The sequence below is a fragment of the Salvia miltiorrhiza genome, unplaced genomic scaffold, assembly GCF_028751815.1.
Source record: "Salvia miltiorrhiza cultivar Shanhuang (shh) unplaced genomic scaffold, IMPLAD_Smil_shh fragScaff_scaffold_135_1, whole genome shotgun sequence".
In the NCBI taxonomy this organism is placed as follows: domain Eukaryota; kingdom Viridiplantae; phylum Streptophyta; class Magnoliopsida; order Lamiales; family Lamiaceae; genus Salvia; species Salvia miltiorrhiza.
The window spans coordinates 90,806-115,099 of record NW_026651414.1 but is presented as its reverse complement, the minus strand read 5'-3'; the positions used below and the strand labels follow the sequence as shown (position 1 = coordinate 115,099).

The following is a 24,294-nucleotide window of genomic DNA, read 5'->3' as shown; positions in this document are numbered from 1 at the left end:
ATAAGTATGATTGTTGTTTGAATCACGAGAACTTAGAACTCTTAAGATAGATATATACTCACTTCGCGATGGAACATAGGATGGTACATCATCACCACATGATAAGCTTTAAGATCAGTAGACGACAACCCTAGAACCTTTTGATTGTCAAAGTCTGGACTCTTTAATGCAAAGTTATGGTTTTATGCTTGAGAACTAGATCACCCCTATGACAAGTGCCTGAAAGCTAGATAATATTGTGATGTCTAGATTTTACGAGTTATGATCTTCGAATCGATTTTTTTATGACCCAGTATAGACGTTTAGAACCTTATCGATTTAAGTTGCATGCCGCGTTTTACTGTGGGATGACGATAGATTTTTTTTTTCTTTTCTTTCGTTAGATGGCGAGAACTATCTATACACGACGATGACCTTTACCCTCGTGGGCTAGTCCAGAGGAAATCGAGCGGTCCTACCGCACTTATGCCCCATGTCGCGGGGATAACCTTGGGCAGTTCCTCACCGGTTTTCATCGACATTGGGTCGAGGCGAGTGTGTACGGCGTGTCAGGGTACGACGGCATCCAGAGATTGATCCTGCTGCTACCGTCCGAGTGGCAGAGATGGGCTAAGCAGATTTCATCCTACTATATCTTCCCACGGGAGAATTACCACGACCTAGTGGGAGACTTTCCTAGCTTCGTAGCGGAGCTTCAGGCCTGCTTCACCTTGTGGGGCAGCGCCCCTCTAGGGCCCTATGTTCTCCCAGGAGACTACGCGCAGGTAGGGACACCTCTGCCCGCGGAGATACTCGCCGATGCATCCGAACCCCAGGTGGCCTTGCCACAAGAACCTCCACCGCGTACCTCAGTTATAGGGCGCCGTGGTAGGCACGACGACGAGGCAGGCCCCTCTCGTCCCCGAGCTCGTAGAGATTTCCCGTCACCTCCCGACTCAGATCTCCGGGAAACTACTCCACCACCACCACCGATGTCCGCGGCAGAAGCGAGACTCGCAGCCGCAATGGCCGACGCTGACAGGGCCATGGCCAACACAAGGGAGTTCCTAGATAGGGGCAAGGCCCCTATGCAGGAGGATGATACGGCACCATGTGGCGCGACGAGGAGGATTATTCGCCCTAGGCCGTCGCCACCTCCAGCCCCGACTGGGCCCCGTGCCACGGCTAGGATCCGCACCGGGGATGACCCGATCCGCGAGATTGCGGACGACATCTTCCGCACGACCCAGATCATACGAGAGACGGGCGAGGGGCAGGGAGAGACCCCGTTGCCCAACGAGGATAAGGAGGAGGACCCAGAAGAAGACCCCGAGGAGGACCTGCTTATCTACCTTTTGCCATCGCCTAGGAACAGCCGTACCGCGTTTTAGGATCGCATATTTGATAGTCTTAGCTAGGGATGTTTTTTTTGGAAACGATGAATTCGTTCCGATGTTTTGTAACCCCATGACTCTTTATTTTTGATGTCGACGCTAGTATGGAAACTTTTTATTGATGCAAAAGTCCTCAATGAGGCAAATTTTCTATGATATGCATTTTTGACCCTAGTGTGGGTTTTTGAGACAATTTAACATATGTTATATGTTACCCTACGGGTTTTTATTTTCTCCACAAGTCAATTCACGATATAGTATCTATGACTTTGCAACTTGTGCGTGGCAGCAGTTCTTTATAAATGGCCTTAGAGACTTCCGTATAGAATGTGCTAAAATAGAGGTTTCGCAGATTGCAGTATGCCGCCTAGACGAGGTCGCACCACGAGGAGAAATGCTAACAACGATAGAAATCGAGATGATATACCAGAGGTACCACAAAACGACAGGGAACCAACCCCACCCCCTCCACCCCCTGCCAGAAGGATTGAGGAACTCTTCCTCCGACAGAATCCGCCCACATTCAATGGAATGGGCGACCTAGCCAAAGCTGAGGCTTGGGTACGCGCATTGGAGCGCATCTTTACTTTTCTTCGCTGCACGGAAGAGGAGCGACTCTCGTGCGTGTCCTTCCAGCTAACGGGAGCGGCTGACTTTTGGTGGGAAGCCCGCCGAAAGACACTGACTCCCGAGCAATGGGCAGCCTACACATGGGAAAACTTTAAGACTGGGTTATACGATAAGTATATTCCCAAAAGCTACAAGAAGAAGAAAGAGGCTGAGTTCTACAACCTGAGACAAGGGAAGAGGACAGTGACGGAATACGACCGAGAATTCTGCGATCTATCACGTTATGCTCCACAGCAGGTGGATACTGATGAGAAGATGGCAGAGAAATTTTGTGCCGGTCTGAGGCACGAGATTAGGATGACCCTAGCTAGCCACGGTGGACTCTCCTACACCGAGTCCCTGAACAGGGCACTGGACGTCGAAGCTACGATGCTAGTGGAAAGGTTGGCTCCGCCGCAAACTTCAGCGCCAGCCAACCTACCTGTACGTCCTCAGAACTTCAAAGGGAAGCGCAACTGGAACAACCAAGGAGGGAGTGAGAACCCGACTAACAAGAAGCCATGGCAAGGAGGTGCGCCGTCCTGGCAAGGAGGTGCGCCGTCCTGGCAAGGAGGTGCGCCGTCATGGCAAGGGAATGCACCGTTTGGACAGTTTCAGCCACAAGGACAAGGGAAGCAACAGGGTCCTGCCCCGGTCGGGGGCAACCAAAGGCAGAATGAAGTGCCCCTCTGTCCAAAATGCAACAAACCACATCGTGGTGTTTGTAGGGCTGGAACTGACGGTTGCTACACGTGTGGCCAGAAGGGTCACTACTCCTCTCAGTGCCCCAATAGACAGCAGGGTGCTGCAATTAGGGCCACCTGTGCCCAACCCCTCCGAGCAGTTCCAGGGCGACAGCAGCCCCGCCAACAACAGCCACACCAGCACCAACCGCGCCAACCGCAACAGAAACAGCTGCAACAATTGCCGCAGCAGGCAAGAGCCTTTGCTATCACCCAAAACCAGCCCGAGAAAAACCAGGGAAACCTGGCAGGTATGGGCAAGCTTAAAGGTTTTTCCATTATGATTCTGTTCGATACTGGTGCTTCGCATTCTTTTATCTCAGCCCCTTGCGTAGATACCTTAGAAATCGAATCAGAACGAGCTAAGTGTGCCTTAAGAATCACTACACCCTCAGGAGGAAGATCTACTACCACTCATGTTTGCTCGAACGTAGAATTTGAAATGGGAGAACTTAAGATGGTAGCAAACAATCTTAATATTCTGCTTATGTGGGACGTAGATATGATCTTAGGAATGGACTGGTTAGCCGAGAATTACGCCACCATTCTTTGTAGTGAACGAAAGATTTCCCTTCGACCACCCGGAAAAGAACTAACGGAATTTCACGGCATCGGTATGAAGAAGAGAGTACCAGTGATATCCGCACTACAAGCTAGAAAGGAGATGATGAAGGAAGGACGCACAGCTTATCTCGTCTACCTAAACGGGGAAGCTGATAATGACGAGAGGGTGGAAGATGTGCCAATAGTACGAGATTTTCCGGATGTTTTTCCAGAAACATTGCCAGGACTACCCCCAGATAGGCAACTAGATTTCACCATTGACCTAGAACCTGGATCAGCCCCAGTATCAAAGGCACCATACAGGATGGCCCCAAAGGAATTGCAAGAATTGAAGGTCCAATTACAAGAACTCTTGGACTTAGGTTTCATCAGACCTAGTGTCTCGCCTTGGGGAGCGCCTGTACTCTTTGTCAAGAAGAAAGATGGAGCCATGAGAATGTGCATTGATTATCGAGAATTGAACAAACTGACGCTCAAAAACAAATACCCTCTCCCGAGGATAGATGATTTGTTTGACCAACTCAAGGGAGCCAGTGTGTTATCCAAAATAGACTTAAGGTCAGGGTACCACCAGCTGAAGATCAGACCAGAAGATGTACCCAAGACCGCTTTCCGAACAAGATATGGCCACTATGAGTTCATAGTCATGCCATTTGGTCTAACAAATGCACCGGCAGTATTCATGGATCTCATGAATCGAGTTTTCCATCCATACTTAGACAAATTCGTCTTAGTATTTATAGATGATATCCTCATCTATTCTAAGAGTGACCTAGAGCACGAAGAGCATTTGAGAATCGTCCTAGAGACTTTAAGATCAGAGAAGTTGTTCGCCAAATTCAGCAAGTGCGAGTTTTGGCTGAAAGAAGTGATGTTCCTAGGACACATCGTGTCAGTAGATGGAATCAAGGTAGACCCCGCCAAAGTGCAAGCAGTGCACGATTGGAAATCACCAACCACCCCTAATGAAATCCGAAGTTTCTTAGGTTTAGCAGGATAATACCGGAGATTCATCGAAGGATTCTCTAAGATAGCAAGGCCAATGACGCAACTACTTCGCAAAGGAATCGAGTATAAATGGACCAAAGAGTGTGAAGCCAGCTTCCAAGAGCTGAAGAGGAAATTGACAACTGCACCAGTGCTAGCAGTTCCAACAGCCGATAAAGAATACCTGATCTACACCGACGCATCCAAAAATGGATTGGGTTGTGTGTTGATGCAGGAAGGGAAGGTCATCGCCTACGCTTCGCGACAACTAAGGCCACATGAGTTGAACTACCCCACTCACGACCTAGAATTGGCAGCAATTGTGCATGCTTTGAAGATTTGGAGACACTATCTATACGGAGTTAGATGTGAAATCTTCACTGATCACAAGAGCCTTAAGTACTTTTTCGAGCAGAAAGACCTGAACATGAGACAGAGCAGATGGCTCGAACTCGTGAAGGATTACGATTGCGGTATCAATTACCACCCAGGGAAAGCTAACGTAGTAGCTGATGCTTTAAGTCGTCAAACTCAATTCGAGTTAGGACTTCTTCTCACTCAAGAAGACACGCTCGTAAGGGACTTCGACAAATTGAAGTTGGAAGTGGTTCAGCCACCAGCAACGACGAAAGCAATCATCGCAACTCTGGTAGCCGACCCAGACCTCAGAGGAAGGATCATCAGTGCCCAGAGAGCGGACGAAAGCTTAGAGAAAGTTCGTCTTAAGATCCGAACAGGCACGCCCGGAGACTACCAAGAGGCAACGGATAACGCCGTTCTTTTTAAGGGAAGGTTGTGTGTACCCCACAACGAGGAACTCAGGAACGAAATCATGAGTGAAGCTCATGACACGCCCTACACCGCTCATCCCGGGAGTACCAAAATGTACCAAGATCTGAAACAGAAATTTTGGTGGGACGGGATGAAGCGAGATATAGCCTCATTTGTAGAGCGCTGCCTTGCATGCCAGCAAGTGAAAGCTTTACATCAACGACCATATGGGAAATTACAGCCTTTGGAAATCCCAGAATGAAAGTGGGAGCACATAGCGATGGATTTCGTGACGGGTTTACCCAAGACGAAGAGGGGTAACACAGCTATTTAGGTAATAGTAGACCGTCTCACGAAGTGCGCTCACTTTTTACCGATTCCAATTACCCATGGATCGGAGAAACTAGCCCAAATGTACATCCGTGAGATTGTACGGCTTCATGGGATACCAATATCCATCACCTCGGATAGAGATTCAAAATTTACTTCTAGATTTTGGATCAGTTTGCAGAAAGAGTTAGGAACACGATTGAACTTTAGCACCGCTTTTCATCCTCAAACAGACGGACAGTCGGAAAGGACAATTCAGACCCTTGAAGACATGTTGAGGACAGTAGTGCTAGACCGAGGAGTAAGTTGGGAATCAATGCAGCCACTGATCGAATTCGCCTACAACAACAGTTAACAGGCGACCATTGAGATGGCACCTTACGAGGCGCTTTATGGAAGGAAGTGTAGATCACCACTTTACTGGGATGAGGTAGGTGAAAGAAAAATCCTTGGGCCAGATGCAGTAAGCGAAATGATCGAGACCATCCGCCAGATTAGAGCAAGGATTAAAGAAGCCCAGGACAGACAGAAGTCTTATGCTGATACCCGACGAACCGAACTACAATTTCAAATTGGAGACAAAGTTTTCCTTAAAGTGTCACCCTCGAAAGGGATCGTTAGATTCGGTGTTAAGGGTAAGTTGAGACCCCGTTTTGTAGGACCTTATGAGATCCTCGAAAGAATAGGTCCCGTAGCATATAGGTTGGCACTGCCACCTAGCTTTGGAAACATCCACAATGTGTTCCACGTATCACAGTTGAGACGGTACGTGTTTGATCCCAAACACGTGATCCACCAAGAGGAAATGATTCTTAACCCAGACCTGACATACGAGGAAAGACCGGAAGCCATCTTGGACCGAAAGGTGCAAGAATTGAGGAATAAATCGATCACGTCAGTCAAAATTTTATGGAGACACCATGGACCTGAAGAGGCAACATGGGAACTAGAGGACCAAATGAAAGAAAAATACCCAGACCTTTTTACATAGATATGCAAATTTCGGGACGAAATTTTTGTAAGAGGGGTAGGATGTAGTTACCCGCTCTTTTATCAGTATTTTAATTACAGTATTGTGTGTTTATTTACCTATCTGCCAGTAATTGAAGTTTTATGTTTTCTATTATGTTTCTGAATTTATGAATCTCGGTGACAAGGTTACTTAGCTAACAGTATGCTTTATTTATTTTTCGCGCGTTTAAAGACCGCGATGAGAATCTTTGAGTTGATGAATGATTAATCCGAGTTATAACCAACTTAGCAAAGTTGTGTTATTTATTAATCGAGATGAAGTTTATTTCATATTGTTACTTAGTCGTGAATTATTTCCGACTCTGAGGATAATTAAATCTACGGATTTAATTTATGTATTAGAACAACGAGCAAATTAAATCTACGGATTTAATTTAATTGTTAGATACGATATTGCAAGACACGGAGCCAGTATTTTTATATAAAAGGACGACCAACACTGAAGGATTTATTTAATCACACCCTTTTAATCCCTCACACTCCACCCAATCAAGAAGGAAGAGTAAAGCAAAGGAAAAGGAGAAGGGACGTGTGCTGTGGCAGCAGCGCCCCCTCAACTCCCACACGCCAGCGCTGCCCAACCACAGCCGAGTAGACTAGGCTGTCCTTGCAGCCCTACACAGCAGCAGCGCCCCCTCAACTTCCACGCCAGTTGCAGCTCCTCCCATTGGGCAGCAGCCGAAGAGCCACACTCCACCTCTCGACGCTGCCGAGCTCAGCACGCCAGGGCAGCAGCAGCTCCTCCATTGGGCGAGCAGCCGAAAAGGCTCTCCCTACTCCACGCATGGCAGGGCTAACAACCAAAGCCCTCCCCCTTAGGCACTCAAGTGCACCAGCCGAGCTCCCCTATTTAAACTCCCCTTCAAACCCTTTGTGCCACCCTTTCTCTTCCTTCGGCACTCTGAAATCCAGCAGCAAGTTGCAAGAGCTCCATCACTCTCTCGACGCCTTCCACGGAGAAGAGAAGACTAAGACCCTTGCTGCACTTCCAAGGTAAGACACGACCCTTTTTCCTCCCTTCGCCGTGTTCCCATCCATTTGTTTTCAAGCCTAAGAACATAGCTTCCATTTCAGTTTGAACCTCGACGATCGAAGAACCGAGGAACCATCGTGCTTGTCCGACCAAAGCGCGCAACAACAAGGTAACTCCCGACCTCTATTACTACTTCTTTTGGCATGAAAAATACGAACACTAGAAGCATGTTAGGTCACTTTTCCGGTAGAACCACGGCTTGAAACTTTGATTAAATGACGAGAACTTTAGGCTTTAAACGTAGATGAACTTGAACAAGCACAGCATGATCACATAGGAATAGATTAGGGCCGACGTACGAGTAAGAATCGAGGCAAGAAAGGACGAAGAACCCTGGTTTTGGAAACTGGAAACCACTCGTCGTTTTGCCCGGAAAATGCCAGAGCAGAGCTAGAAAATGCCAGAGCAGAGCTGGAAGTTCCAGAGCATAGTTGGAAGTTCCAGAGCAGAGCTGGAAATGCCAGAACAGAGTTGGAAGTTTCAGAGCAGAGCTGGAAATGCCAGAGCAGAGTTGGAAGTTCCAGAGAAGAGCTGGAAATGCCAGAGCAGAGCTAGAAGATACCAGAGCAGAGCTGGAAGTTCCAGAGCAGAGCTGGAAATTCCAGACCAGAACTGGAAGTTCCAGAGCAGAGCTGGAAATTCCAGAGCAGAGTTGGAAATTCCAGAACAGAGCTGGAAATCCCAGAGCAGAACTGGAAACACCAGAGCAGAGCTGGAAGTTCCAGATCAGAGCTGGAAAACGCCAGAGCAGAGCTGACCAGAGCAGAGCCGAACATCCAGAGCTGACTTCAACCGCCAGAGCTAAGTCACCAGAGCTGACTTTCAGAGGCCAGAGCTGACTTTCCAGAGCTAAATCGCCAGAGCTGACCTAAAGGCCAGGGCTGACTTTCCAGAGCTAAAATCGCCAGAGCTGATCAAACAACCAGAGCTGACTTTCCAGAGCAGAAAACAATGAGGCAGAGCAGACGTGAGATAGAGAGAGAAAGAACTTAGGGTGTTTTGAGTTTCATTTCTTTCCCTTTACTCACGAAGGGAGTTTATTAGAACACCCGTAAGAGAGCGAATCAATATAGTAATTACTAGATCTCACGAGACGAAACTTAGATGGTTTAATTGCTTTAATAACAAGGACTAGAGATAAGATTTCCCTTAGTATCACCCTAGTCTAATAAACAGAATATGAGCCATGCATAATTACATTACGCATCCTCATTTATGTTAGATTTTCCACGGTCTAAGACCTTGCGTTATTCTTTTCAGTTAAGGTTGAACGCAAAGAGTTTAAGGCTTAGACGTGAATCACCACTACCAGGTGAGGCTTTCTTATGAAAACTAAAACCATATTATAGAATTGTTACAATTTTTATGCTTAAGATTTTTGAATGATATTGTCAATGCCTAAATGCTTTATGTTTTGTTGTTAATTACCTATCTGATGCTAATCGAATTCGGATTCTGGATGGGACCGCAAATCCCTTCGGAATTAGTGTACACCCTTGTGATCGTGAGTCATCTAGCGGGTTGGCCGATCACAGTGTCCGTAGAGGGAGGCCTACCTCTCGGCACGAGTTACTGATATGGTGATTAATGATGTTAAAATGCCTGCCCGGGTTATTTATGAAGTAAATGATATTTTGGTAAATACGAGTCTTTAAAGGAAAACCCTCGTATCTTACTACTGTTGAAAGGCTTGACAATAAAATGTATGTATGTATGTATATGTCGGCATGTGTCCACTAAGTACTTTCGTACTTAGCCCTTGATGTATTTCTAAATGTGCAGGTTGAGCGATGATCGGGAATGTGGTGTGCAAGCGGAGCTTTTGTCGAGCTAGGACGAGTATATCAGAGCAGGGTGTATGTCTTCATACATATGCCCGAGTTGTTGTTATTCCGCTGCATACACTGATTTTCGCTAGTCATTTATCAAAACATTCTGTACTATTCAATAATGTCCTCAAATACCCGTTTGGGTAATACTATGTTTCCCCTTTGACCTCCATCAATATCTGATGTTCTTAAATTGTTGTCTTATATAATGTTGAGTCATCAAGAGGTTAGATATGCCCCTTTCTATTCCCGCTCCTAAATCCCCTCCCCTCTTGTCGCGATTTCCCCGAACTCGCTATCCTTAGAGGGCGCGGCCGTAACACAACGGCTCGGGGCGAGTAATCCTCCTCATCGCACCATACGGTGCCGTATCATCATCCTCCTGCATAAGGGTTTTGCCCCTATCTAGGAACTCCCTCATGTTGGCCATGACCCTGTCGATGTCTGCCATGGTCGCCGCAAGCTCTGCGTCTACCGTGGGCATCGGTGGTGGTGGAGGAGTAGTTGCCCGGAGAGCTGAGTCGGGAGGCGACGGGAAATCCCTGCGAGCCCGTGGACGAGAAGGGCCTGCCTCGTCATCGTGCCTACCACGGTGCCCTAGAACTGAGGCACGTGGTGGAGGGTCTTGTGGCAAGGCCATCGGGGGCTCGGGTGCAGCAGCAGGTGCCTCAGCGGGCAAGGGCGTCCCTACCTGTACGTAGTCTCCTGGGAGGATGTAGGGCCTTAGAGGGGCGCTGCCCCACAAGGTGAAACAGGCCTGGAGCTCCGCAATGAAACTAGGGAAGTCTCCCATGAGGTCGTGGTAATCCTCCCGGCGAAAGATGTAATGGGCAGAGATCTGCCCAGCCCATCCCTACCACTCGGAAGGTAACAGTAAGATCAACCTCAGGATGCCGTCATACCCTGACACTCCGTGTGCACTCGCCTCAACCCAGTGTCTGTGAAACCTGCGAGGAACTGTCCGAGGTTATCCCCGTGACATGGGGCATAAGTGCGGTAGGACCGCTCGACCTCCTCTGGACTAGCCCATGGGGGCAATGGTCGTCGTCGAGTAAAGATAGTCCTCGCCATCTAACAAAAGAAGTTCTATCGTCAACTCAAAGTAAAACGTGACAAGTAACTTAAAACGATAAGGTTCCAAACGTCTATACTTGGCAATCAAGAATCGGTTCGAAAATCATAACTTGTAAAATCTAGACATCACAACATCATCTAAATCTAGTATTCAAGCACATGTCATAGAGGTCCTTAATACTTAATCACAGATTAAGAATTCGACAATCATAAAGTTCTAGTATTATTGTCTACCGATCTTAAAGCTTGTCATGCAATGATGATGTACTCTTCTATGTTCCATCGTGAGAGTGAGTATGTATATAACTTAATAGTTCTAAGTTCTTGTGATTCATACAATAATCATACTTATTCATGCTTCATGCATTTCAAGAAATTAACTTAATTAAAACTTGAAAGCACTTACCATAACCTCCGTTGAGCGTGACGAGATGTAGTGCCAAGCTTTTGTCAACTAGTGCAAAAGTATATTGACTTACTTAATCTAGACTCAACTTAGAAGGAATGATTAGTACTCAGAGTAAAAGAATAGCTCTGATACCATTCTGTCACGACCGCACTTGCTAAGGATAGCAAATTCGGGGAAACCGCGACTAGGGGAGGGGATTTAGGAGCGGGATTAGAAAGGGACATGCTTAGCTTCTTGATGACTCGACTTTGTATAAGGGAAACATTCAAATAAACTAGATATTAACGAAGGCCACAATGGGACCGTACATAATATTATCCAAAAAGGGTACTCAATGAGTTCGAGTACATTGTTAAATAATACATATTGTTTGACAAATGACATAATATCTTCTCGTAATCAGTGTTCGCAGCGGAAAAACAACAATTTGAGTATATGTATAAAGACATATACTCCACTATGAGGTTCTCGTCCTAAATTGACAAAAGCTCCGCTTGCACACTACATCCCCGATCACAGCTCAACCTGCACATTTAAAAATACATGCAGGGCTAAGTACGGGAGTACTTAGTGGACACTTGCCGAAATTTACATACATGCATAATATTTTATTGTCAAGCCCTTAACAGTAGTAAGATACGAGGGTTTTCCTTTAAAGACTCGTATTTACCTAAAATAACATCATTTCTTTCATCAATAACCCGCACATGCATTTTAATATCATTAATCACCATATCAGTAACTCGTGCCGAGAGGGAGGCCTCCCTCTACGGTCACTATGATCGGCCAACCCGCTACATGACTCACGATCACAAGGGTGTACACTAATTCCGAAGGGATTTGCGGTCCCATCCGGAATCCGAATTCGATTAACATCAGATAGGCAATTAATAATAAAACATAAAGCATTTAGGCATTGACAATATCATTCAAGTTCATGAGCATAAAGTCTTAACAATTCTAATATGGGGTTTTAGTTTATACGTAAGAAAGCCCACCTGGTAGTGGAGACTCACGTCTAAGCCTTAAAATCTTGCGTTCAACCTTGATTCGGAAAAGAATAACGTAAGGTCTTAGTCCGAGGAAATTCTCAAATAAATGAGGATGCGTAATGTAATTATGCATGGCTCATATTCCTTTTTATTAAACAATTAACCCAACTTGGTTCCGTCCCATGAAGTCAAGTAATTAACTACATTGATTCGTTCTCATTAGGGTGTTCTAAACTGCCAGTAAAAATATAATAATCTCCCTTCGTGTAAGCAAGGGAAAGAAAATAATAAAGATTTAAACACCCTATGTTCTCTTCTCTCTCTCTCTCTCGGTCTGCTCTGCTTCTTCGCTTTCTGCTCTAGAGGTCAGCTCTGGCCTCTAAGTCAGCTCTGGCTGAGTTAGCTCTGTGGCGAAGTGATTCCTCTGGCGAGGAACGATTCCTCTGGCGAAGTGATTCCTCTGGCGAGACCATTTCTCTGGTCTGGCATTTTCTCCGCTCTACTCTGGTCATTCCTCTGCTCTGGCCATTTCCAGGTCTGGGAAGAACGACGGGGACTCCAGTTTCCACAACTAGAATTCTCCGTCCTTATCTCGCCTCGATTTTCACTCGTATACAGACCTTAATCTCTACCTATGTGAGCATGCTGTGATTATTCACGTTTGTCTACGCTTAAAGCTAAAGTTCTCGTCGTTCGTCAAGGTTTCAAGTTGTAGGTTCCACGAAAATGTGACTTAACATGCTTTTTGTTTATTCGTTTACAGCCCATAAAACATGATTTCTGCGAGTGTGATTCATGCCGATTGGAGTAGCGACAGAGGTCGAAGGTTACCTTGATATATCGCGTGCTTTGGTCGGGTAAAGAACGATGGTTTCTCCCTCGCTTTTTCGAGCGTTGAGGTGCAAACTGAAAAATGAAATGGCTGTTGTTCTTAGGCCGAAAACAGGTGGAAGGAAACATGGCGAGGGGAGGAAAAATAAGCCGAGTTTTTACCTTGTTCAAGTCGACAGCAAGAATCTCGCTCTACTCCCCTTCGTGCAAGGCGTCGAGAGAGATGAAATTTCTTGCTGTTGCTACTGAAAATTCTAAGTGTTGAAAGGAGAATGGGGTGGCTCAAGGATTGAAGAGTGAATTTATACTTGGAGCTCGGTTGATGTGCACTTGAGTGCTAAAAGGAGGAGCATGGTTGTAGTGTGGCTGAACCGACATGTTAGGTGTACTTGGGCATGGCTTGTTGCATGGGGAAGAGCTGCTGCTGCAGCACACCTTTCTCACCCTTTTTTCCTTCTTTTTCCTTAAATCTAGGATGTGGCAGACGTAGAGAGGTGTAGGGTGGGCGTGTGATGTGATCTAAATAAAAGATCTAAAATAAAACCCTTTAGTGTTGGTTTCTCTGTATTAGAAATACTGGTTTCGTGTTTGCTAAAATCGATAAATGCTAAATTAAATCCGTAGATTTAATTCGTTCGTCATTCTAATACTTAAATTAAATCCGTAGATTTAATTAGCTTCAAAGTCGGAAATAATTCACGACTTAAGTAACAACATAAAATAAACTCCATCTTGATTAATAAATAACACAACTTCGCTAAGTTGGTTATAACTGAGTAATAATAATTCATCGACTCAAAGATTCTCGTCGCGGTCTTAAACACGCGAAGATAAATAAAAATGCATACTGCTAGTGTAGTGACTCTGTCTCCAAAATACGTAATTCAGAAACATAGTTGAAATCATAAGGTGCTTCATTTACTAGCAGATAGATAAATAAACACGCAATACTGGAATTAAATACTGATAAAAGAGCGGGTTGTTACACCGGGGCACACAACAACTTGATTTGAAGACTCAAGTCTGAGAAGAAGGAAGTTGGGCAAACCGGTCCTTTGCTCATAAGTACCACGCGAGATCCAGTAGGCATCAGAAGGAGGATGAAGCCAGGAAGCGGCGCAGCAGGTGGCAGCACCCAAGAAGAAACCGACAGGATTAAACAAAGACCACCCTGTCCAGAAAAGGAAAGAAATATTCTTCTAATATTTTTTTTCTTCATTTTTCCATTTCTATTTTCTTATGTCATATTTACATAATAGTTATAAGTGTTTTTTTTTTCATTTTTAATTTCTTATTTTAATTTGAGTTCAAATCATTTTGTTAAATATATAATATTTTTTTACGTTAGAGGACTTAAACTCTCTCTCTCTCTCTCAAATATATATATATATATATATATATATATATATATATATATATATATATAGGGGTGGGCTACCGTGAGAACATATCTTAAAATAAGAAATAAGAGCAATTTTCAGTGTATGAATTTTATGTAGAACACGTATGAATTCGCTGCATAAATGTATAAATTGTGAAAAATAAATTTTTGGTCCTATATATATATAGGGAATGGCTAAAATAAGAGCATTTCTTAAGATATAAAATAAGAATCATTTTCAGCCCTTAGATCATCAAGATCTACGGTTGATTCGTAATCCTGTTGGATGGATTTATGGTCCTGAGTTCGAATCCCAAAGGTAGCAAAAATTTATTTTTCACAATTCATACATTTATGCAGCGAATTCATACGTGTTCTACATAAAATTCATACATTGAAAATTGCTCTTATTTCTTATTTTAAGATGTGTTCTCACGGTAGCCCACCCCTATAGGGGCGCGCTCCAGTGAGACCCCCTATTTTTCGTGTAATATATATATATAGGGGAGGGCTACAGTACAAACACTTCTTAACATATAAAATACGAACTACCTAAAATGTATGAATTATGTGTAGAACACGTATGAATTCGTTGTAAAATGTATAAATTGCGAAAAAATAAATTTTTTGCTACCTATGGGATTCGAACTTGGGACCATGAATTCATTCAATTACGTGATGAATCAACCGTACATCTTGATGATCTAAGGGTTGAAAAAAGTTTCTATTTTATATTCTAAAAGTTATTTTTATTTTCCCCTATATCTATCTATATATATATATATATATATATATATATATATATATATATATATATATCGGTTGAAATTAAATTTTACTAATTTAATTCTAATTTATTAAATTTTCATTATTTTTTAGAAAATAAAAAAAATAATATGTTGTAATCATTATGACCACAAAAGATGAAAACTCAATAAAAATTTCAAGATTTGTGTGTCCAACTTTTTTAATGTGTGAAAATACATCAAATAAAATTATTTGTAATTTATTATTACATAATTAGTATAGAATATTATATATTTCAATATAATTATAGAATGAAGAATAATTAATAATTAAAGAATGAATAATATACCCAAAATAACATATAATTAATAATTAGTCAAATTAGTGATTCAAAGTTCTATCACACTCTATGATGATTTTTAAGCGCCTAAATTGCTCATCAAGAATTTGGATCAGAATTGCTGCAATTTCATTTGGACTGGAAACATTGATTGTCGCTCGAGCTGTTTCTGTCAATTGGGATCGTGTATGCGCCATTAAAGAAGAGGGAGGGTTGGGCATCAGGTCTTTTTTACTCATGAACAAATGTTTTCTCATGAAGTTGGCCTGGAAACTAATCGCGGGACAAGACATTCTCAAGAGCCGTTACTTGAATAAATTTGGCAGGGTGCGATCTCTTTAGTCTCATCTTCGGTGTGATTGGGTTTAAAGCATGAGATCAATGAGATTATTGACAACACATTTTGTTACATGGGGATAGGTTCGATCGTTTATTTTGGAGAGATTATTGGTTGGGATATCTCATGGAGAAACTTTATATCCCACATTACATGCACATGTTTCTCGTGGGGTTTCTGGATTTGGGAAAAACATATTCCGACATGGAGATCTCATATTAGTTGGCGTATTTTACATGACTGAATGCCCATTTTTGACAGACTTATTCGGAATGGTCTTACATGCCTAACTTCTGTTCGCTATGCTTTCACTCTGGCGAGTCGACAAATCACATGTTCTGGGATTGCATCAAAATTAAAGAGGCTTGGGAAGAATTCTTTAGCTGGTTGTACAGCAGGGAAGGGACTGCGCAGACATCCACAACTTCATGCTCATGGCTTGGAACATGAAATTCAATTTGCAAGTTAGCTGTTTCTGGAAAATTGGCATTATCAATATGTTGTGGTTTCATTTGGCAGATTAGGAATCACTGCTATTTTGATGGGCGGTCCTTTCACCATAAGCATAATCCATGTGCAGTGAAAGTAGCTTTTAAAGAGACGGACTCTAACTTTATCAAACTCGATAGCATGCACAACAATTGGAACGATTATATAATTCTCCAAAAGATTAGTGTCTTGCCTAGAGCTTTCCCTCCCCCAGATTTCATTAATGTGCATTGGTGGCCTCCTTGCTCAGATTGGATCAAGGTTAACAAGGACAACTCAACTATAGGATCCCCGGGTTTCATCGGTGACGGAAGAGTAATTCAGAGATAATTGGAGTTGGTGAGAGGGTGCTTCTTTACACGCTGCAAGTGCACGGGTGCAATTGTGTATAGGCACGTAAGGTCGAATCCACAGAGACTGATTAAAACTAATTACTATCCTAAATCGTTATTCTTTATCTGGAAAACAAATAAAAGATGGGTTTGTTTAAAGCAAAGGAAATAAATAACTGGAAAGAAAAATAATTCAAGCTGCAGGGAAAAACTAATGGAAGTAAATTATCCCAAGGTAAAGGTTTCAACAGATTCAGATATCCAACAGATTCAATTCAAAAGACCAAGATAAATTTTCCTAACACAATCTCAAAGCTAGTCTATACTGTGGCATACAAACAGTTGACTACATACAAGGCTACCATCCCCAGATCACTCTTAAGCATGTGTTGGGAACCTTGTTGAATATCCTAACCCTTGTTTTGATGATACCAAAAATCATAGAACTTAATTGTAATAGACTAGAATTGTTTTGAACTCAAGTGTTAGAGCTCGTTTCTAGTTTAAGTGTGCGGTGTCGAAGACTGAAGACTGAAGACTGCAGATCCCAACTAAAGTATCAGTTGAAGACTGATTACTTAATGCGCGCAAAGGACTGATACTAAAGTCAAGTATCAGTTGAACATTCATCCTCGGACTGATCTTCCAACGTTCAGAGGAAGCCACGTACTCACCAAGTACAGCCGCATTAAATGCAGAGATCTCAGGATCTTATCTCTGCAGAGGTCATTCCTATCTGGTGGTTACTTTTCAGAGACGTCACATCTCCTGTCCATCAAAGAGAACCGTTTCCACCCAGACAAGGAACCTCGAAGATTGAAGCCTCAGCCCAAATTCGAATTGCTCTCCAACGGAAGAAATCTTAAGGATGATTTACGCCAACAGATCTATTCAAGAGTTCTCCTACAAATAGCGCTCGAGGATCACTTCAACCTTCACCGATTCAACAACATAAACTGAAGCTCTGCCGAAATTGCTACTCAGCCTTAAGCTTAAACTCCTCATAGCTTGAATCGAAGAAGAGAATTCCAAAGCCAAAATCAGTCACTGCTGATTACATACATTCTCTTAGACCCTAGGCATATATCTGTTTACCCAGAAGCCAAAAGTCAAACTTGCTTCAAAGAACTTGTTCTTTGTAAGTACAGTTGGCACTCGTTCAAACCTCCCCTCCATAAGAGTGTTTTGAGTGATTCGGAGATCAGAAGGGTTTTCTGACTCTGGGAAGTCTTAGCACGGGTTGTGTTAAGCAAGGGAAATCCTACGCTAGTGAAGCGCGGGTACTGGAGAAGGGTTATCTTCAGTGTACGGTTGTGTGCACCCGGCAAGCATACGGTTCGGTTTGCAGTGCACCTGTTAAGCACTTGCGGAGTGGATTGTTGGTCTGATCAACCAACCGTGGATGTAGGAAAGGGTTTTTCCGAACCACGTAAAAGTCTCTGTGTTGTTTACATCTTTCAGTTTTACATTCTTACTTGTGTTATTTCAATTGATAAAACTGAATACTGACTAACTGCAAAGAGAAACCTTAACCAACAACTTGCTCCACCGAGGCTATTTCGAAACTAAGTTTAATTTTCGCTGCGTATGATATCAGTCTGACTAATCTATCTTTCGATAGTTAGGAAGAGTGTTATCATCTCTGTTTTAGCAAACACGACTGAAGCCCTTACTTGCATCAGTTAAGTTCCAGCAACTTAACTGATAACTCTTTACTGAAGAGCTTTCAGTATCAGTCGTCAACCCTGTTTGGTCAAAACTGATTTCAGTAAAACAGGCGTCTTTGTTTGCATGAAAAGTTTCGTTTTGATCTCTGACTGAGATCCCTCTGATTGAGGTCGGCAGATTGATTTAAAAATAGCCTATAGGTGTATTCCCCCCCTCCCATACACCTATTCGAGACCCTCATGACCTAACAATTGGTATCAGAGCAGGTTGTTCGCAAGAACTACCTGTATCTGACTAGTTCTAATTGAACTAGATCCTTTTTCTTAAAGGTCTCGAAAAAAAAAATTCTCTTTTTCTTTTTGTGCTTGCTATCTGTTCTATCTGTTGTTATCTGTTCTCTCTTTTTTGATGGAGACTAACCACAGCAGATTATCTTCTCTACCAATGTTTAGTATTGAAAAATACGACATATGGAAGTTTCGGCTTGAAAGCTTCCTCACCGCCCAACATTGCCGAATGTGGGAAGTCATCACCAGCGGACCAATCACCATCACCAAAACTGTCAAAAGGGTTCCTGTTGATCCACAACAAGATCCTTACGATGAGGTCCAACCCAAGCAAAAAACAGACTTCACCACCGAAGAAAGGAAGCAAGATGAGCTTGACAACCTCACCAAAAGCATCATCTCCGACACCGTTCCCGACAAGCATGTCATGAAGATCATCAAGTGCGGAACTGCAAAGGAGATGTGGGACATCCTGGAAAGAATGTGCGTAGGTTCCGAGGAAATCAAGGAGAATAAGCTATCTATAGCTTGTCAGAAGTTCGACTCCTTCCACATGCTCAAGAATGAATCTGTCGAGGAAATGGAACTTAGATTCAACCAAATTTTGAATGAAGTTCAATCCATTTCCAAAGACAAATACACTCAACGAGAAATCAACCTGAAAATCCTTCGAGCACTGCCACGTGGAGAATGGCAGATCTACTCAGTCGCTCATCAGTATAAGCCAGGATTCAGTCAGCTCCCGACAAACAAGCTTTTCTCTGATCTCATGGCAAATGAGTTCGACCTTCTGAGAAATCTTGGAAACAAGAAGGCTGGAGGATCAGACGAAGATGGTCCATCAACCTCAAGAGGAGTTGCACTGAAGGCCTCAATAAGAGAAGGCAAGAAACAGATCAAGGAACCAACGGAACTCAACCCAGATGACTTCTTCAGTCAATATGCATTGTTGACTGAAAGATTCAACAAGATGGAGTCCAAGTTCCGAAAGTACAGAAGGTTCCACAAGCAGCACTACAAAGGAAAGGAAAGAGAAAGCAACCCCAGACATTCCACAGATCAAAGCGGAGAAAGGAAGTCAGCTGCTTACGAAATCAAAGACATGGAATGCTTTGGATGTAGAAAGAAAGGGCCCTTTCGACATGAATGCCCTGATCTGACTCAAGCTAAGCGCAGAGAACTGAGAGCTAAGAAAGAACGCAGCTTTTCGAAGAAGAAAGCGATGGTTGCTGACGATGCTGATTCTTCCAAAGACACATCAGAATCATCCGACTTCGACAGTTCCAGCTCAGACGATGAGAGCCGAGCCCTGATGGCCAATGAATCAGAAAGCGTGGCTGACAACAGCTACGACAATGGAATGAATGGCTCAGAGGTTAATGTCAGGAAACACAAAAAGAAGGAAGAGGCCAAAGCTTCAATCAGAACGTGGTATCTGGACAGTGGCTGCTCGAAGCACATGACGGGCTATAAAGAATATCTGTCTCAGTACGTTGAGAAAGCTGGATCCAAAGTTGCATTCGGAGACAACTCAATTGGAGAAATAAAAGGCTATGGTGTGCTCAACATGGGTAACGCCAGTATCAGTAATGTTAGCTTTGTTTCTGGTCTTAAACATAACTTGTTGTCTGTGAGTCAATTTTGTGACAGCGGTTTCACAGTGAAAATCAAGAAAGATGAATTCACTGTTAGAAACAATCAAAAGAAGGTGGTTCTGAAAGGATTCAGACAAGGGAGTCTCTACGTCGTTTCTTGGGAAGACAGCCCTCCAGAAACATGCCTTATCAGCAAGAGCAGCTCGGAGCTCAACTGGTTGTGGCACAAGAGACTCAACCATCTCAACTTCAAGACGATCAACAAACTTGCTAAACATCAACTGGTAGAAGGTCTTCCTTCTATTGTGTTTCAGAAGAAGCAAGAATGTGAAGCATGCCAAAGAGGAAAGCAGACACGGATGTCATTCAAGTCAAAGTTAGGACACTCCTCTGAAAGGGTTCTGCATCTGCTTCACATGGATCTGTTTGGCCCGATCACTCCAAAGAGCTACAATGGTAGGAAGTACACCTTAGTAGTTGTGGATGATTATTCACGATATACTTGGGTTATCTTTCTCTTCAAGAAGAAAGAGACGCTGGAGGAACTGCCAAGGCTGCTGAGAAGACTGAGCGTTGAAAAAGAATTCAACATCATCAGCATCAGATCAGATGGAGGGACTGAGTTCCTCAATAATGTCATTCGTGAGTATTTGGGCGTATTTTATACGCATATTTTGAGTGTTTTTGGTGAATTTTAATGCATAGTTCCTGCTTATTATTATCTTTTGGAGTTAATTATGGAACTAATGAATTCTTTTGATGGTATTTGATAGGTTTTGGAGAAAATGATTGATTTTGAGAAGAATTTTGAAGCTTGAGGCTGTGGAGAATAAAACCTGAATTGCTGTTTGAATTGCAACTATTGAAGACAAAATTTGTCGAGAAGAGTGGCGGATGAGTTTTAAATTATGGGCTGATCTTATTATTTTTGTGGGATATGCTTTATTAATTTATTTTGGGTTTTGAATTTAATTAGTTGTTTTGTGGGCCTGTGCGCCACTTCCTACTTTACTAGATTAGTTTTATTATTAGTTTTGGCCTTATGCGCCATTTTAGATAGATTAGAATTAGGTTAGTAACTTATATATATTAGCTTAAGTCATACTTTTTATTAGACAAGATATTCCAGCGGCAACTTTGGGAACAGAGGCTGCTGGACGTGATTATTTTGCTCATCAATTCAAGTTTTTTCTTTTATTTTTGTTCTTCACGTTTTATTTGTTTATTTTTTATGCGTTCTAGCTAATTTCTTTTATTCCGGCATCGATTAGGGAAGCACTAGCAAAATTATTTTGTGAGATCTAATTGTTCTTATACTTTATGTTATGCTTGTATCTGTGATTCTCCATGTTTAATGATATTAATTGTTTTAATCCATTAGGTAGTTGCAAATATTTATTGGGTTAGAATTAATTATATAGCCAATTGAACCGGCCATCCGTAATTGTGGTTTAGGTTTGATTAGTGGTAAATTGACACATCAGGGTCAAGGGAAAAGCAGTCTTAATTCAATAATCCTGCGTCAGAGTTTATTGGTTTTGAATCGGGTTTCTCTAGATATTAATGTTGTCGGCTCATTAAACCTATAGAGCGTCTCTTACGGTTGTCAGTCGATTAGGGTAGTAATTAGTGAAGCGTCTTCCTGGTTACCGAATAATTAAGGAGAAATAAGATCACGTCAGAAGCGTCTTCGGTGATTATAACTGGTTTGCTTGCATGAATTAAAGTTATATTTGCATCAATGATCAGAATAATTAAGCTAGGGTGGACTTAATTGATTGCTGGAATTCTTTATTAATTGTTGGAATTTTCTATTTAATTATTTAGTATTATTCTTATAGGTTTTATTTATTTATTTTTAGATTTAGTATTTTCTCATATTTTCCCCATAAATTTCGTTTCTGGAGTTTCTTTGCAGGTTGGATTTTAGGAGAATTCTCGCCGATCCCTTGGGAGACGATTTTGCTTACTGCTGTCTGCGCAGTGTGGGCATACCGGCTGACTGTCGGATATTTTTGGTGTAAAACGACGCACTAAATTTTGGCGCCGTTGCCGGGGATCGGTTTTTAAGTAGTAATTTTTCTATTTTTTGATTTGCTTTATTTTATTTTATTTATTTTTGTTTGTTATTGATCGAGAGCTGGAGTTGAAATGTCTGAAGATGGGGACGATGACCGTGATCATTTTCTGCCACCACCACCGTTGATAAGAGAGTTGGGCCGCCACAAGAGAAATCATCCGCTATGCATTGTGTTGCCCACTATTAATCAAAATGCTGAAATCAAGCCCGACTTTATTCAAGTTCTTCCAAAATTCAGCAATTCGCTTGGAGAGAGTGCACATAAACATCTTGCTGAATTTGATTTAGTTTGCACTACTTTACGCCCTCAAGGTTTTACTGAAGATCATTTAAGATTACTAACTTTTCCTCATACATTGCAGGGTAGAGCTCGAGATTGGTTGCTTGATCTATCGCCTGGCTCAATCATAACTTGGAACGACTTAGAGGAGCAGTTCTTGCATAAATTCTTTCCAGAATCAAAGGCTGCAAATCTAAGAATAGCTATTAGTAGCATCAAGCAAAGGAAACAAGAGTGTTTATCTGATTATTGGGAGAGATTTCAACAATTGTGTCATAGATGTCCTAACCACGGATTTTCTGATTATCAATTGCTCATTAATTATTTTTATCGTGGTATGTCTTCTTTTGACAGGAGGATTGTTGATGCTGCTTGTGGAGGAAGTTTGACCAACAAGACCTTGGATGAAGCGAAACAATTAATTTTTGATATGGTCTCCAATGGTCAACAATATGAGGATGAGGATGATGATAGGTACAGGCCGGTCAACAGAGCAGAAGATGCATGTGTGAATGAGAAACTCGATGCTCTAACTTCCTTAGTTAGAGGCTTTGTTGGAGCTCAAATTCAGAAGGATAATCATCCAAATTTCAGCTGGAATCATTCGCCTGAATTTTTCACCAGCGCACAGCCGCAGGCTGGGCGGTATGCCCATACCGACCGCCCAGAGCCCAGTATGAGCGATATTCTTCAGAGTCTGGCACAGAGCAGCCAGATTATTAACAATCTGGTGCAAAGTCAGCAAGCTTTCCAGTAAGAGACGCAAGCCGCGTTGGGTAGTATGGGCGCACAGATCACTCAACTTACTACTCAAGTGAACAAGTTGCAAGTCAATCATGGAAAACTTCCATCTCACGAAGAAGTACATCCTAGGGAGTATGTTTATGCTGTGAATTTAATGAGTGAGGAAGATTTCTGTGATCCAAAGCCTAATGAAGATGAAAATGAGACGGAAGAGCAAGAAAGTGATCAAAACGATGAATTTGTCGAAGAGGCACAACAATATGAAAATATCTCTTCTTCCGAGGTAAGTGTTGAATCTAAAATTTCTAATTCTAAAGCACTAATTCCTTTCCATTTTCCTTTCAGGTTAGCCCAAAACAAGGAAAAAGAATGTGGCAAGGAGATTCTGGGAATATTCACGATGAATAAAGAACCACCAGAATGTTATGATGAAATTCAAGGGTGTAAAGTGCAGTCGAACTCCACCAATGAAATTCACACTCGGCATCTGTCGCACGGTATGCCCATACCGACCAGCACTGGACAGATTGTGCCTTCAATTGTGAAACTGCCAAAGCGGAAATTGAAACCACCTGATGATTGATGCAGTTTCAGGGAAGTTTTTGTTAGTTTGCTTTCGTTTTTATTTTATTTTTATTTTGTTTCTTTTTCTTGTCTTTTATGCTTTCTTTGTTTTGTGTCTTTGTTCTTTATTTTTCCCACACAATGAGGACATTGTATTGTCTAAGTGTGGGGGAGTTTTTATGTCTTTTGTCTTGAGTCTGTGTGCTTCTTTTGTTTTGGTTATTTTTTTTTGTGTTTGTGAGTCTGTCTATGGTAACTTTTCATGCGGGCATTTTAATTTGTTAGGATGAGCATATTGATATGGATTGTTTGGTTGTTTTCTTGGATGATACAGAAATGTGTTGAAACCCATATGTGTTTGAGGATGACGAATGTGCAAATTGATCATTTTTGTTGAAAGCCACTCATATAGTGAGGATTGAGCCATAGAGCAATAATTTCAATGCTCCTTATTTGTTTTTGATGAGTGTTATGCATGCTTGACTTCTTGATATTCGGTTTGCCATGTTGCCATAATCAATTGTTTTTTGGAATTGGACTCATTTGTGAAGATGATTTAGGCATTAGGAATAAACCTCATTGGCCTTAAAAATTTCCTACCTTGCAATATCCATTAGTGAGCCATTTTGAAGCCTTGACCCTTTTTATTGTTATATATGATTGAAGCCTCGAAAATTTTAGCCATTAGCCTTCTTTTAGCCTTGCTTTGTCCCTTTCCAACATGATGCAAGTGGTTTGTTTTGTAATATTACTTTGTTGGAAGAATAAGGTTGATTGAAATTTAGTGCTTGGTTGGAATGATTGAGGATTGAAATTGACAAAAGAGGTCGTTGGTTGTTTAAGAATGAGGTGATGTTACGATGTTAGTTAAAA

The 24,294-nt window shown here is 42.3% G+C and overlaps 1 protein-coding gene across 1 annotated transcript; it reads left to right on the top strand.

The window, feature by feature from the left end:
- The first annotated feature begins 21,904 nt into the window (after positions 1-21,904).
- LOC131002460 (uncharacterized) lies at positions 21,905-22,870 on the top strand. The gene has a single exon (XM_057928955.1). It carries the CDS (start codon positions 21,905-21,907, stop codon positions 22,868-22,870), a length of 966 nt encoding a protein of 321 aa, XP_057784938.1.
- The last annotated feature ends 1,424 nt before the right edge of the window (positions 22,871-24,294 follow it).

What these genes read in the sequence shown, in the direction of transcription:
- LOC131002460 (XM_057928955.1), top strand. Translation starts at nt 21,905, where the DNA reads ATGTCTGAAGATGGGGACGATGACCGTGATCATTTTCTGCCACCACCA.